This window comes from Cynocephalus volans, chromosome 2 (genome assembly GCF_027409185.1).
Source record: "Cynocephalus volans isolate mCynVol1 chromosome 2, mCynVol1.pri, whole genome shotgun sequence".
In the NCBI taxonomy this organism is placed as follows: Eukaryota; Metazoa; Chordata; class Mammalia; order Dermoptera; family Cynocephalidae; genus Cynocephalus; species Cynocephalus volans.
The window spans coordinates 81795807-81812516 of NC_084461.1; the positions used below are offsets into that span (position 1 = coordinate 81795807).

The 16710-nt window shown below is 35.7% G+C and overlaps 1 protein-coding gene across 18 annotated transcripts in view; it reads right to left on the reverse strand.

The window, feature by feature from the left end:
• Positions 1 to 16710, reverse strand: part of MCTP1 (multiple C2 and transmembrane domain containing 1) — a 536345-nt gene that overhangs the window by 152356 nt on the left and 367279 nt on the right. For 17 of the 18 annotated variants that reach the window (XM_063085528.1, XM_063085527.1, XM_063085526.1 and 14 more), the window contains 2 exons: positions 15377 to 15563; positions 10552 to 10645 (listed from right to left, as the gene is read on the reverse strand). The exons of the other annotated variant lie outside the window; for it this stretch is intronic. In XM_063085528.1, coding sequence (XP_062941598.1) covers positions 10552 to 10645; positions 15377 to 15563 — 281 coding nt within the window. The remainder of the gene's footprint in view (positions 1 to 10551; positions 10646 to 15376; positions 15564 to 16710) is intronic. 18 annotated transcript variants of the gene reach the window in all.

Sequence of the window (16710 nt, forward strand, 5' to 3'; positions counted from 1 at the left end):
TGGGTCTGATTCTGGGACTGAGTAGTAATAATAGGAAGTCTCTTTTCTCACGAAGTCATAAAGCAGGTTTCATTGTGGCCGAAAAACTGACAGCCTAGAGTCATGGCTCTCAACTTACTAGATCTAATATATCTTTTTTTTCATATTAAAGATTTTTTAATGCCCTCTTTACTAACCTGAAATAAAATAAAATAAAAGTGATCTACATGATATCAAAATTTAATATAATATCTGAATTCTATTATAAAGGAGGACTTAAAAGGAAGTTGTTTACAATAAAATCATACATTGATTTATTTAACAAATAATTAATGATTGCCTAGTGGATGCAGGCCATATGGACAAAAAAGAGAAAGGTCTCTGCTGTCTTGGAATTTACTTGCAGTGGGGAGGGAGAAGGTGAGGTCTGAGCAAAGAACTGGAGGAGGTGAAGGAGTAGGCTAGTGGATGCCTGGAGAAAAGTGATCCAGGCAGAGGGAAGAGCCAGACCACAAGCCTGGTGTGCTCAGGGCCTCTGATACTGGGGTGCAGTGAGCAATGGAGGTATTAGTAGAAGAGGTAAAAGAAGCAATGGGGAATAAGATTACAAGGATCATTTTAGGATGACCTGGGACACCATCCTAAAATGGCAGCCATTCACAAGACTTGAGTAAATAATATGTATTTCAGGATACAATCTAGACTCAGATAATCATGAAATAGATTTTAAACATATATCAATGTCTCCAGTTAGTCATGCAGGACATGGGACAATTTTCATTATGTAAGATTGTCTAATGCTTTGTAAAACATTTAGCATCCCCAACTCCCAGCTACCAACCACCAGTAACACTCCCCAATCATTGTGGCAACTAAACTTCCTCAAAAATCAGCAAAGTGCCGAAGGAAGAACACTACCCTCCCCCTAATTGAGAAGCATTGCCCTATAGCAACAGTTCTTAAATGTTCTGGTCTTAGAAACTCTTAAAAACTGTTGAGGGTCTCAGAGTTTCTGTTTATGTGAACTATATCTATAAAAATTTACCATTTTAGAAATTAAAAATGAAAACATTAAAAATATTTATTAATCCACTAAAAATAATAATAATAAATCAGTAAGATTTTAACATCAGAGTGGTAAAACATTATGTAGTGTTTGGAAAACTTCATTATACACTTGTAAGAAAAGATGGGTGAAAAAGGCCAATAACATCTTAATAACACCATGAAAATAGTTTTGACTTCACAGATCCCTGAAAGGGTCTCTGGGATCCCCAGATGTTCCTGGACCACACTTTGAGAACTGTGACTAATGGAAACAGACAAAGCTTAATGTAAATATGAGTTTATTTCCCTTGGGATCTAGAACTAGATGCAAAAGAATATATTTACAGGATTATGTATAACTAGATGCATTCTTGAGTCCTAGAATTGAACCATCTCAATATATGCTGGGAAGCTCAAAATTCATACAGAAGAATGGGAAGTAAAATGAAACAGATGAGAAACTGGAAAAGAAAGAAGAGGGAGACTATGGGATCTATAAAATGAGGAGAGGCCATGTGAAAATTATGCCTAAGCTTTTAAGAGTTTAGATAAATTATAATAAAAGCATTTAAAGACTTCATTTTCAATTCATATTTAATATAGAAACTATATGCAAGTTATTTGTTAACAAGCTTAGAAACACAAAAGTCATTTGTTCTAAAATGAATATAAAAATGTATTATAAGCTGCTTTGTTTTTGCAAGCCTTCCTAGGTACTTTAGGACCTATAGTAAATATACACTCAATTAGACTTCCCTAGAAAAGCACAAGGTTTCAGATAAGCATCGCTATAAGTGAACCAATTAGCTGAAGAGATTATTTACAGTGAAATAGAATGTTTCAGCCTTAAAAAAATTATTAGGTGATCAAACCTTTTATATACATATATTTTAACTGATCAAAGACAACTGAAAATTGTCATCTGTCAAGTCTTTGCCTTAAGAATGATGTCTCTGTCTTTTTATTTGTCTCCTACAAAATACTTCATTCAAGAGTCTTATATTGATCTTGGTGCCTACTGCAATATCTCAGAATATAAAGACTTGGAAAGAAGCCTTAGAGGTCAAGTTCAAAAATTAATTTAGGGCTTGCCTCCCCTTTGTAACCAAGCGGTCATTCAGGCTCTGGTTCATCAGTTCCAATGATGGAGAAATCACCACCCCCGCAGAAATACTCAGATCTACTTTTTGGCAATTATAATTTTTGGAAAAATGCTTTTTTACATTGTACATGAAATTATATCTCTGTAGCCTTGATCTAGTTTATGATTTGCCTTCTGAAGTAAGTTTAAAATCTAAATGAAATGATAGGTGTAAAGTGCAAGTGCAGCACCTGTCACATAGAGTACTCATATGTAACCAGTTTTCACTGCTTGCTTTCCTGTGCTACATATTTTGAATGGCTTGTGAGCAGCCATTTGAACTACCATCTAGTGTTTTTTTCTGAACTGTAGAGGCCATGAAGCCGAAAATGATATTTCTAGACTCCCTTGCAGCTAGAGATGCAAATGTGATTTAGGTTGCACAATCAGATGTACTTGCCTAAGGTTTGATATTAGAAGTTAGTTAAATGAGAGCCTGTGGATTTCATTTTGCTGCTGTAGACTGCAAGCAGGAATCATGTATGCAGTTGTCACATTGTCTTCTCTGCTGGCTAATGTCAGCAAATCCTTGATTCTGCCAAGTGGCTTTAGTACTTATCTCTGGAAGCTGAGTTTAGGGTTTGTTTTCTTAGGACCTTCCTGTCCCCAAAGATTCTTCAATCGATTTAATACTCTATAATAAATCCCCTTCTGACAAATTTGCTAGAAGGAAGATTGCTCTTTGGGCCTGAACCTTGGCCATTACCCACTTGCCAGCTCTTATCTACACTCTCCACATGATAAGCCTTTCAATAATTAACAAAAGAAATCGCATCCCCTCAACATCTCCCTTTCTCCAGCACAAGTAAGCTGGTGGCTTTCGTGGAAAGATCAGGATCAGCATGCCTGCTCTGCCGTCTATTAACCGGTGTGTGTGTGTGTGTGTGTGTGTGTGTATGTGTGTGTGTGTTGATTGTGGACACATTACTTAACCCCTCTACATCTCAGTTTTCTTGGGAAAACAATATTACCTAATAAGGTTGTGGTGAGATTAGTTGTTATAATCCTTGTACCAAGCTCAGAGTAGTGTCTGACATGTGATTAGGGCTCAGTAAATGTTAGGTGCCATTATGATTGTTATTATTATCATTATCCTCAAGCTATTCTCAATTGACTTGATTTTAAAACACCAGATATCCCAGTTGAGAATTGAGAATATTCCCGTTAGTCAATATCCTTCTTTAAAGAGTAGCTTCCAAAATTGAACTCATACCCAAGCATGTCTGATGAGTCCACAATAAAATATTAGTTTCAACATTTCTCTTTATTCAATGTAACAAAATTGATGTATGTATTATTCATTTTCATGGAGCTTAAACTCATTTCAGACCCTAAAGTCTTTTTTTTATATTTTCTACTGTTAAAGCAGGACATTCTGGTTTGTACCCAGGAAAGACTTTAGATTTATACTTTTTAATGTTCATCTTGTTGAATTAAACCTATTATTTTAGTCTGTTTAGTAGTTTAGTGTGTGTGTATATGTATATATACATATATATACTGTATATGTATCTATAAGTGATATATAGATGATATTATATACATATTTTGTACGTAAATGAATTAACGAGCCCTCTTAGCAAGTTTAATAAGGAAGTAATCAATTATCTCCTCAAAGTCATTAGTAAATACATTGAACAGTTCAGATCAAAGACAGAGCCCTGTATCCCTCTACTTGGCATCCCTATTGACTACAGTCCTTTAATAGTCACTCTTTTGGACTTGATTGTTCAGTCATTTATGAGTCTAACTGTACTATCATATAACTCAAATATCTCTGTAGCAAGATTTTTTAAAAAACCTCCCTAAATCCAGGTCCTCTCTTTTTTCAGCATTTCCCTGATTCATTGTTCCAGGAAATGCATTGCTTATTTACACAACCAGATTGTAACAAAATATGAATAATACTTTTATTTTAAACCATGATCGTAGCATCTGAAAGCATGTCTTCAAGCATTGAGTGAAATCCTCAAGGTAGCCCTCCAAGCCAAATCAGCAATTCACCATTTCTTTACTCAAAGGATCATTTTGTAATCTTAGTTTCACAGAACCCAATTAATTATTTTATAGTATTTCCCTTTCCCTCATTTCCCATTGATAGTGGGACCACCACTTTCTCGGCCCATAGTCCTTCACCTCTAGAGCATATCAAACCCATTTATTAATCTCTTTTGTCATCCCACCTTTTCTTCCAGAGCAGTTTCTTCTAACATGTGACTTGCATATGAATCATACATGATTTCTGTAATTCCCTTTAAAACACTGGTTCAGACACCAGCCTCAGCAGTCCTTGTGTAAATTATTTTCATTTCTCTTTTCAGAAATACTTGATATCAATTGTTTGATTTTAGAACATGTTTGCATTTCTATAATTAGAATGTGATTAGTTTTTAAAAATGCAATTACTATAAGAAAAGTAACTTTCATTTTTATAAAAGAGGTGGTGACATAAAATAAGGAAAAGCAATGAATTGCTTTCTTTCCTTGTGATGCTTTTATTTGCTTAGTCTCATTCTTAAGGAAAAGATTTATGCAGCACTAATACATTTACCATGCGTATGCGTGTGCGTGTGTGTGTGTGTGTGTGTGTGTGTGTGTGTGTGTGTAATATTGTTTTCTAAACTAGGTATGTTATCATGATAAGAATGCCAGGTGTTGGATATTTTTGGTGCATTATAAATTGGATGAAATGTCTTCTCAAAGTATACTATCTGCTTAAAAGTATTCTATAAGCATAATTATTAAAAAGTGAATGGGGACAACATTAGCTTATATAATGAAAATAAAGCATACTTTGCTTGGGAAATTTTCAATACATTTTATGTTAAGACTTAAGGTTTTTGTTTCAAGCAATATAACTTTAAGATGTTAAGATAGTAAAAGTTAAGAAATTAAGAATATCTGCACATAGCTCTGTTTTATTTGGTAAATTACCCTTGATAACCCACAAATATGCAAGATTTCCACTATATTTTATATAGTACTTTAATGGAACTATACAGAGTTTAAAGGATTTATATTTTCTCCTCTCCTAACACAGGTTTTAAATAATTATCATAAAGTCTAAGGCTGCATTTATCATATATCACTGTTATTAAATATGATGATGGCAACTATATGATGATGGCAACACATGCTATTAAAAATTCAGACTGCTACAATTCTATAAAAGAAGCGACTGAGCTACTTCTTTCAATAGAGCAATTGTATTCCATGGGCCGCTTGAAGTAACAAGTACATATACCTTATGCAATTTGTTAGAGTAACCCACAAAAAGTTATTTTTTTTAAAGGACAATATCTTGTCTATGTTATGTATCTATCTTGGTATTCTCCAACTGTGTATAAAACTTTCAAAGAACAGACTTGCCTTTTTCTATACAGCTGCCTTTTCATTTTCTTTCTCTGAATAGACCCATAATGTTCAGGGAAAATACCAAGAATAATAAATCCAAATCTCTGCATAAAATATACCTTCATGACACACTCAAGCTGGAAATCACAGGAACCAATAAAAATGCAGGCAGCCTACTGATAATGAGGTTGGAAATACAAATAAATTTACTTTTAATGAAGACTGGAGGCACAGTAATCAAAGTGTTAAAATTCATTTCATGCATATCTCATTTGCTTCTTAGCTGATATTTACCACGCAATTCTGTGAGAAAGTAGAGGCCTAAGATGCTCCAGATAAATGGCTCAATTAATTGTACAGAGGTAGACCTCTTTGAGCTGAGCCAGAGCTGTGAGCTCTTTATTAAAAGCACTATTCTGTAGCCCATAACCTTGTTCCTTGACTCCTCTCTGGTTTCCAATTTAAACAAGTCCCCATGCGGCCAGCTCTAAAGGGCTTTGTCTCCCTGTCATTGTTAAGAGAGCTGAGGCATCCTGGAAGTGTGAAATCAGACCTCATGAGTTGAACGGTTCCCCAGGGAACGCTGGACTGTGCAGAAGGTCAAAGTCATGGGCCGGACCATCTAAAAGTGTCTGATCGCTGGTCTGTGACACAGCAAGTTGGGGGTGGCGGGTGGGAGGGCGGGGGCCAGACTGAAGAGGACTGAAATTGAACACATCTTAATTAAAGCCCACAGACAGCAAAACAAAATGTTTTCTAGGCAGCCTGTCAAATGGGGCTTAAATTTAGCTCTGCTAATGAATCTGAGCTGCTAACTGTTATTTCTTAAGATAATAAGACTCTCACGGAAGCTGATAAAAAAACTGTAGCATGTCTTTTTCTGCTGTTTTGTTACTTAAATATTTTCCAACAATGAAGACAGTTTTCCAAAAGAAAAACATGGGAAAAGTCTATGCAAATAAAGGGGTAGTAAACATCTCTCTTAATAACTAGTAGGTTTCCAGACTACAAGACTGGTGAGTCACAAGTCTTTGTGCAAAGCGTTGTTTTAGAAAAAGATATGCTCATTTAGTGGGACGATTTCAGTGACAGATTCTGTTAATCGCAAAATTCTCTCTTTCTCTTCCCTTTTCTCTCCCTCTCCCTCTCCTGTTTCCTGAAAGAGATGGTGCATTAATTTGAAAGATCAATTCGCCTGGGGTGGAGAAGTTTTGTATTAGTGTACCTTTTAATACAGTGGAAAGGTACAGCATTTTTGAAGGGTTTCCCAGTTCTCCCATCTCACTCTCTCTGAGACTGAGTGGCTGATCTCCCTGGGGAGGCTATGACCTCTTCCTCAGGAACTCAAAAAAAAAAAAAAAAAAAAAACCCAGGGGAAAATGAAGGGGAGGGGCTGAGGAGAAGAACTCTTTTCTCTTTCTTCTCTTAGAACTTGAAAGAACCAATAGGCCAGGTCTAAATACTCTGCAAAGAAAGCCTCACTCAGTATAGAAGACTTCAAATGTTCTGTTGAAGCAGAAATTAGGCCCTGCTCAAGGAAAAGAATAATCAGAAGCCAGAAAATACAAATTACAACATGAACCATTTCCCACCACCAAAAAAAAAAAAAAAAAAAAAAATTCCCCCCTCATTGGTCTTTCTTTCGTCACAATCTGTCCAGTTTTAAGGAACACTTGATTTAGCAGTGGAGAGAATCTTCCCCAGTGAACACAGGGCCAGACAGTCTCTGGGTTTTTCTTTGATGGTACAGAGAAACATTAACCTTTTCACTGACTGGTTGAAAGGTAAGTAAGTTGTACTGAGCAGTATTTTTCAATTACTCAAACTTTTTCCCCCACGAGGAATTTAGCTGACCAACTTTTCAAACCAGAGTGCCACTTTCTCAGGCTGTGAAAGGCTGCCCACAATTTGACTGAAATTTCAATCCACTCTTGTGCCGGCTCAATGCATGTGTATGTGTGGGAGTTGTAAATTGAGGCCTTAACCACCAGAGTTAATCTCTTTTTAAAATCTGTATTAACCTTAATGATTTGAAGTACACTGTCCAACACTGGGCTATTGAGACCGAAGAAAAAACTACCCTCGACTATCAACAGTTTATTAGGGGCTTAACTGAAGTGACCTACTGTAGTAGTGTTCAGCTGAACAAGGCTATAGGCTTTCTGTGGAAAGGGAAAGAATTGAGGGTTTCATTAAAAAGTAATTTGTGCTTTATACTCACTCATTCAAAGAGAGTCTCAATTGCTCTTTATTCACACAGAGTTAATACAGTATCACAATGTTTCTCAATGAATGTGTTGTAACAAAAGAAAAATTTTACATTTTGAAAAGGAAAAATTCTTTGTAACTGCAGTAAGATTGATGGCTACTTAAAAGATTATAGAATCTTTTTCTCCCATGCTCATGTTTAATGATGGAATATTATAATTTTAAAAATTTTGCTTGAACAATGGAAATTTAACTTTATGTTCAGATCATTAAAATTATTTTTAAAATAGAGCAACGTTGGCTAAATATAAATTTGTCTTGTTAGACTTGTCTAGAAAAAAGTGTCCTGAGCATCTTATACTAATAGCCTCATTTGTACCCAGTCAGAAAATATTTCTGGCTTAGCACAGTTATCAGTGAGTGATTTAAAATCTTCCCCCTCTCCACAGCACTCCTAGATGCTAATTTGATGATCTGAAGACAGCACTATTCACTCAATTCCCTTTTTCAAACTATTGCTTAATATCTTGTAGAGCTTGACTGTTATGAACCACTGAGATGTACACCATATCTTTAAAGTTCTTCCTTGAAAGAGTAAGAGATAAAGTACACACAGAGCTTATTTGTGCCCCAAATTTAATGGTAAAGACCAGGAAGTACCAGAATATATGTAAGTATTTATCCTTTTCAGAAGTAAAGATCATTTTAAAACTTGGTGGTATATTCAGACATTTCTGACTTAAACACAGGGTCCTCAATTTTTGCCACCATCACACGTGTCATAAAGACCACAAAAGGTCCAAGAGTGGGCAGGGTCAAAGACTGAATTATCCTCTTGCCTGAATAGTTCAACATCTCTCTTGTTCAATCCAGAGCACGTTAGATTATAAGGTCAGAACGAAATGAGGAATCATTAGATTTATATCCCTAAAACTGGAGGAAAGAATGGTGACTCTATTATTTAGTATTCCCCAAATTAATGTTCATTTTATAAAATCAAAATTATGTCTTATTGAATCCCTAGGGGAAAAGCTATTGTTATTCACATAAATTTACATAGAACCATTAGGAAAGAAATATCTCTATTTTTTCCAGCCTTGAAAGAACATGTACTTTAACTTCCATAGTGGCATATAGGCCAACTGGGTTAATGTAGTTTGCATATTCATGAAGTTTTAAAATCAATGACAGCTTCTTTCCAAGAGAAGACAAACTTATGCAATTGCACTCAACTTGTATAATGGACAGTTATCTAAGCCTTTAAAATAAATGGTACTTGAATTTTTTTTTATAAGAAATTATTGTGCATAGATTAATTTGATTATAACCAGACCAGAAATAAAATTAATAAAAAAATGAATAAACTTAACATTCACTAATTATATAGCACAGGAAGCCAAGTCATCATATATATGGAAAGAGATTACCTCTCTTTCACTATTTTCAGGTATGCCTGTTTTGAAATAATATTTGACAGTTGTTATATTCTTGGTTACAAATGAGTTGATAATTACCTTTTAAAGAAACTAAACTCCCAACACTTTTATTTTTATCACACAATAAACAGTCACTTGATAATATGCAAATATTAAAATTTAAAAATATTGCCGTTTTGGAGCAAACATCTGCTATTTATTTTGAAAGCATGTTATTTTTTAATTTGGTTTTGATTCTGTCAAGTTAATTAAAGAAAGGCACAGGGATTTGCAGACCCTTGGATGGTAGAAAAAGTACATTGTTCCCCTGAAACAAGTCTATTGCCTCTTTAGGATCATCTTGCTAAACATTTGCAGTGGTAAACATATTTCCGCAAATAATAAGTGGATACTTTCTTTCACGAACAGTAAAATTTGCACAAAAACTGGTCAAGACTGTCCTATTTGTTATTCAACTTGAGGTGGATAATTTAAGGAAGGATATAAACATTCTCCAAATCCTTATGAAATTAAATAATAATAGTTGCAAATTCAAAACAGTGATTTGATTCTGGAAATTGATAAAATAATTACCATAAGCACATTTGTTAATATGTCATAGAGACAGCAATACCCAAATCAGGAAGCTTTAAGAAAAAAGACTAATTTCGGCACTTTTACAGGTCTGTTTCTTGGTTAAACAAAATTTCAGACAATCTAGATGCTTAGTTTAGATCCAGAATTAGCTCTGGGATGTGCTAAGGAATTTAGACAACTAAGGAATTGGGTCAAAAACCCAAATATCAAGAGTTCATACCAAATTATTGAGTATTATACATCTGAACTTTTCAGTGCACTATGCGACAGACTGCACGCATGTCTGAGATGCAAGTGCTGATGCTGTAAGCGAAGCTGATACTGAGAAAAGATGATACAGCATTGCTTCGATATGCCCAAATGACAAGACCCAGAAGAACATTTCCTACCAAGTTCATTGAACTTTGGAGAGGGCAACAATTGAAAAGCTATTTTGCTCTTTTTTTTTTTTTTTTTTCTGACCGGTAAGGGGATCACAACCCTCGGCACGGTGTCATCCGCACCCCTATAGAGGATCCGAACCCACGGCCTCAGCGCTCCGAGTGCTGCACTCTCCCAAGTGAGCCACGGAACTGGCCCTATTATGCTTTCTTAGAAAAAAATATATATATTATTACCTTGCCTTTAAGAAGCATGGATAGTATAAAAATCAGGGGGATGGCAAATCTTTGTAAGATCAACCCTGAACCTTTATGTTCATATTATTTATTTTGATGATCCAGTCAGTGAAATGCAGAATTAAATTATTAAATGGCACAGACCTTGCATACTGCTTGATAAGTGCGACAGAAGAATCACATCATTTCTTACCTGTGACGTCAGCAGCCATCAACCCTTCTGCTCTGATCACTTTAACCTGGAGAAATCCCACATCTTTCAGGTTGTGAAATATCCGCAGTGGGCTCTGAAAGACCCCGACATTTGTATTAGAAAAGAAAGGTCCTAAGGAGTCTCAAAGAGCGTGCCGAGAAAATAAGAAGTTTTATGGTTTATCCAAGGATACTTCTTAAGGGGTTCAAAGGGTCACTTATGTTTCTCCAACACAAATAACCTCTCCACCATTCTGAATGCGCGCACACACACACACACACACACACACACACTTATGTAGATAATTGCTGCTATAGATGTAGATTTTCTGGAAGAATAAAAAAATCACATTCATTCCCCATAAACAATTATCAATAGATGGTGAACAATAAATTATGGAACAGATATGCCTGCTTTTTGTCCCTCAATCTCCTCTACCAAAGCACTCCAAGAAATCTCCCACCTGTAGATATGATGGTTTGGAGACTAATAATTCTTAACATTCAATCTTAAGTTGTTGGTTATATAATACTCTTCAGACTTTGTGGGTAAGAAAGTCAACAATAAATAAATAAATAATTTTTTTCCTACTATTTTCTTCTTGGTGACTTTTGGAAATTGCATGTGCTAGATGAGGGTAAAATGATCTAAAGACTATTTTCTAATATCTAATTCAAAAGGCATCTGAAGTAATATAAACCTTTTAGGTAAAAGACGTATATAATCTTTTAAAATAAACCAAATTGATGACTAAAACAAATTCAAAAGCGGTGAGTAATTTTTCTTAAATTTATAGTTTTATTTGCTATTTAAATATGTGTAGAAGCCCAAGTATGGAAAAACTAGATCCAAGTGATAAAACCTATTCCACTTCATAAATTAGTAATGGTGGTGTTTTAGTAAGTGTCGTACTTGAAGGAATTAAAAGAGGGAAACCAGTACAATAATTCGGGGCTGTAATTAATGGGCACAAATACTTTGAGAGTAAAATGAACCTATAGAATGCTGATATGCACTTGTTTATTCACACTTCATAGCATTTTCCTTACGATGAGAGCACTACTTCTCAGTAAATCAAAGGTACTTCTTTATTATAATCTTTAAAACTTCTCATGACCAGGGAGCATAACACACTTTTGTATAATAAAGTTATTTCTTAAAATGTTACTAGCGTAAAAAGCATTCCCACCATTTTATTAATAATGTAAGAACACTGACGAGCAAAAGCTTGCTGCGATATGAATTTCATCAGTCCCGTATGACTAGTCATTGTTTACACTGAAGCGATGACCCTGGTATACTGAGAGGAGGAAATGCAGATGTATGTATAATCTCATAGCCTAATTTTTAAAGAGTGTTCAGCACCAGGATTAACCCTTAATCTTTTATGGTTTTTAAACAGTTGTTTATAACCAAAAATATGTTTAAAATACCCAAATGACAGGGTTCAGTAAAAAATGCCCTTCTCTCTCCATTTAAATTCCTATTAATTAAGGGTTTCACAGTAGGGGCTTTAGACAGCAGTATTATGACTCAGAGGTTTGTAGGTGTGTTGTGTTCTTACAGTAACAATCGAGTTTAGGAAGTTTCTTACTTCAGAGTGTACCCAATGTTATTAACCGGATAAGTCTTCCCCCCTAAGGATGGATAAGTTTTATGAAAAGGTTCCTGGACTTTAATTTTCAGGAGCAATTTAAACCAAGTTTCATTGTGACTAAAACAAACATCATCAGTCCTCATGTCTGAGAGTCATTTCATACTAGTAACCTCATTCCTCAGACATACTGTCTTCTGGATCTTCAGCTCTGATATTTTGCTTCACATTTGGATGGGTAATTATTGTTTGATGGTTTCATTTCCCCAAGTCAGCTGACACTCAGCAATTTATTGTAAATTTCAACTGTTTAGGCCAGTGATATATAGATTATAATAACTCAAAAATAAAAAAAGCAAATAAATAGATCAGTTTAAAAATATAACTTGCAGCAATTCTTCATCACGAGGTATCCTGGCCTTGTTATTTATGGTTATTTTAGAAGGCCTCAAAACCTGGATGGCTTCTGAAGCCAGAAATTTCCATAGCAGAGGAATCTATGATTTGCTGTGAATCCTTTCAGCCCTCAATAGATGGGAAAAGATTGAAATGCTCTGGAGAGGAGTCCTCTTTATTTTTTTAATGAAAGGCTGTATAATATATTTTCTCTATGGCTGCAGCAGCTGTCAGGGAGAGCATCTCAGTTCAGCTCTATTACTGGAGAGGCAATACCCCATCCTATGGCATCGAGATGCTCTGAGGGGCCAGAGCTGATTGACAGCTTGTCACCGTGACGTCTTATTCCATCTCTGTTATGGAGAAAATTAATGTCACACCACCAGCCTTATGACTCGCTGTCATCTTAGAACCGCTCACCTTTTATCAATGCTCTAAATAACATTTCAAGCCCATCGTCTCACGGTGGACAATCCGGTCAAGGGACATTAAATCAGATGACTGTGAAATGTCATAATAAAAATGGAATGCTAACAACTTCTTCTCTAAACTAGCTCCTCTGGTTTTTAAACTGTGACAAGGGGGAGCAAGGGTTCAGCATACCCGTTCTGAAAAGGTCATACAATTGCTCTTGGTCTACTACCCATTACTACCTGCCCCCTATTGACCTTCCCTCCTTTCCTCCTCCTAAAAGAAGAAAAAAAAGAAAAATGGAATTAGCCATCTTTTCAGAATGTGGTGATCAAATAATGGCTCACACAGTAATGTCTGTTTAATTTGTGGGGCTTCAATGCCTAGCAATGAACAGCTAAAGGACAGCAATGAAGAGCTTTTTCAGGGCTGTTCCATATCAGAGTAGGGCAATTTGTTACTTTCATGACCACGATCAGAGCCAAATCAAATTCTTAAGTTTAAACTCAACTTTAGAAAATACCCATATTCTTACAGGAAAACATATCAATAACTCTCCAAAAAACACCCTTCTTTATATGTTTCTCCAAAACAAGTGATATTTCAGACATGATATAGCATTCATTCAGTTCATAATCTGTATAATGAAAAGGAAACACATTGAAGACCTAAAATATAGGTCTTCATCTTTGTATTGCTGTGAGTAATTATAACACATGTGCTATATTGCATAGAGTACCTTCTTAGCAACTGTATCTCTAGAGGGAGGTACAGGCCTGTGCCTGAAATACAGGGCTGAAAAAAAAGTATATTTAAGCATGGTTCACTTGTTAATATATCGAGTAGAATATGATATGAAAATTAGCTGGGACATTCACATAATATTTTACATCTTATTGAATAACTAACATTTGAAAGAAGGTGTGGAAACAAATATTCAAATTCCGAATGGAAATGACTGATTTAAGGAAGTCAATCCATCAAACAGAAAAAAAAAAATTAATAATAGATGGATTACTTCTAATTACCTAGGCAGCAGTATCATCTTAACATATGGGATAACATCGAAATATTAATCCATTAACTACAGTACTATAATACCTAGAAGAATTTTTATTTTAATATGCCAATTAATTTTTTAAAAATTGTTTCAATTCATGAGGCTCACTTCTGGTAACAGGTGAATATATTTTGATGGGTCCCAAAATGTAAAATAATAGTTATAATTGCAATTGTATATTAAAAAATGCCACATGATACCTTAGGCTCTTACGTGGTTTAAAAAATATGCTATTTAGACTTGCTAAGTCACCTCTATTAAACTGTTTATGATAACACCATTCATTGGTGGATGAGTTGTACAAGCATTAGGAGACAGCTGATTCAGTGCAGATAGCCAGAATAAATTTGCTGAAGCACACATCCTGCTAATCTGTTTGAAGAATATTGTAGAGCATTAGTACCAGCACTTCATGTTATCTGCACAGCCTGATAAGGTACATCTTTATTAAATTCAGTTATTGAAAGGATGTCACTCAGCAAATAGGAATATTTTAAAATCTAAAAAAAAAAAAAAAAAAAGGAAAAAAAACCAAGCTCCTTTGTTAGAGCTTGGTTTCATGGCTGAGTGTCTAGTGGAGCCTTCTAAACACCTGGCAGCATTGTACAATACAAGCTTTGTAATTTTAAGTGGAAAAGCTTTTCTCCCAGCTTCATGGGTACTGAGGCATTTACTTTTTCAAGCCTCCATTGAAGGAGAACGGTGGAGTAAGAGCTCCCCTCTCTGTTGATTCAAGAAAACTACATGTGGTTAAATGCACAGTAGCAGGATGCTGGGAAATAGGAAGACTGGTGCTGAATATTTTCGTTTGGTAAAATTTTAGAAGGGTAGTTAATTTTAGTTACTCACTATTCCACTTATTATGCCACATTTGATCAAAAGGAAGGAGGCTTTCTTTTAATTTTATTTCACATTCAATTAAAAAAAATTAAAGTAATGAAGTGAGGCTTTTCTGAGCTGTTAAAACAAAAATCACTTACTCCCTAGCTGCCAAGCTTCTAATTAACCTCAGTGCCATTAACTCCATTCCAAACTTGGAAAGACAAAGAAATCTTAATTGCAACTACAAAGAGTCAATGCCTTAGTTTTAAAGTTATGTTGAATAAACTTGACTGTCCTTTATCCCTGCATGATAAAATTACTGAGTAGGATCTCAGAAGCCAGAACTTGTTCTGGAAGAGATTCTAGAGAAGCCTGAGTGTCTAGACCTCAGTGGGTAATGCAAGTGCTTTGGCGAAGGTCTGTGTGGCATTGACATTTGTTCAGATTTCTCCTTCTGCTGATTTTCCCATCAGACCGCTTCTCAAAAATACTTCTGTCACTCCAGGCACGTGACTCTGGAAGGAGGATGTTTACATACGTACATATCTCCTTAATATCTCCTCTCGTTCTTTCTGGTCCTCCAAGGAGTTGACGGAGAGGTCAGAGATACTGACTGTGGCCGATGCTGTCAGAGTGACCAGCAGCACCAGGTGTCCCTCACCCTCTTCCAGCTGCAACTCCAGCTTGTGCGTCTGTTCCCTACTGAGGGCCGACAGGTCGACTTGGCACCTAGAAACAAATGTTTTGAATAAGCAAGTGGCTTTTTTTTGGCCACATCAAATAGCAGAAGTGCAGCCTGCTCAGAGCTATGTGAAAAATAGATCTATTTCCAGTACTATTTGGACCACTGGAAGAACATATCTTTTTAAGTCCGCTGACTTTCTTCACAAAATTCAGACCCTGATTATCTTAGGGTCTGTAATTGTTTATTTCCTATAAGACACAAAATACATGCTTATCTGAAATTCGACTATTACCCACTGTCATCATAGACATAAAGCGGTGGGACTCCCCATCCCCCGATGGCTTAAGGACCTAGGGCCGTGGGGCTTTGCTTACAGAAAGACTGGTGTGAGCTGTCTAGACAGGCAAACTACCAGATTTGCTTGTTATGTTACTTTAAACGATGGGTGTTTCCCCTCATTCATAAATGATATTCAGCAGTAAATAGAATATGTACTATGGTGATGCTATAGTTTCACATTTTTAAAACCACACCACTTTTTTCATAGTACACTGCATCAATCTGAATGAAAACACACAAATCCCCTGAAAATATCCAGCTCCATTGTTACATACTAGAGTTGTCCTAACAGGGGTTTTATAACGTGCCGGTACATGTTCTGTCTGCCACTCTCACAGCTAAATACCTTGCAAACTCTTTTCATAAAAATGTCAATTGATTTTGAAGAGAAAGATAATGTGGTGACCACAAGGCTAATAAACTGAGAGAAAGGTGGCAGACATGAATAAAAGGCATTTAAAACAGGAAATAGCCAATTACAAGAATAAATGTGATAATGTATCATAAATCGGGTAGCCAGCTGTCAGGGACAGATTAAATTCTTGCTCCTTCTTTTTCCTCATTCTGTTTATTGTATATTGTTTTGCTTTTACACTTCTATGAACAGACCCTCAAAGCTTGCAGTTGGGTTCAAACGACTTCAGTTTGAAGTTGAACCAAAGTCTCACATTAACCTTTTATTTTTACCTGTTGGTCAACATGAGAAATGGCTGGGACTGGACACAAATGGGAAGAAAGAGAATATAAATGCAAGAAATGAAAATGAAAAGAAACACCTTGGTCAGCCACAGAAAGCTCGAGTGTGCGCAAGGCTAACTACTGAGAAAGAAAGCAATCAGAGTCTGCACCAAG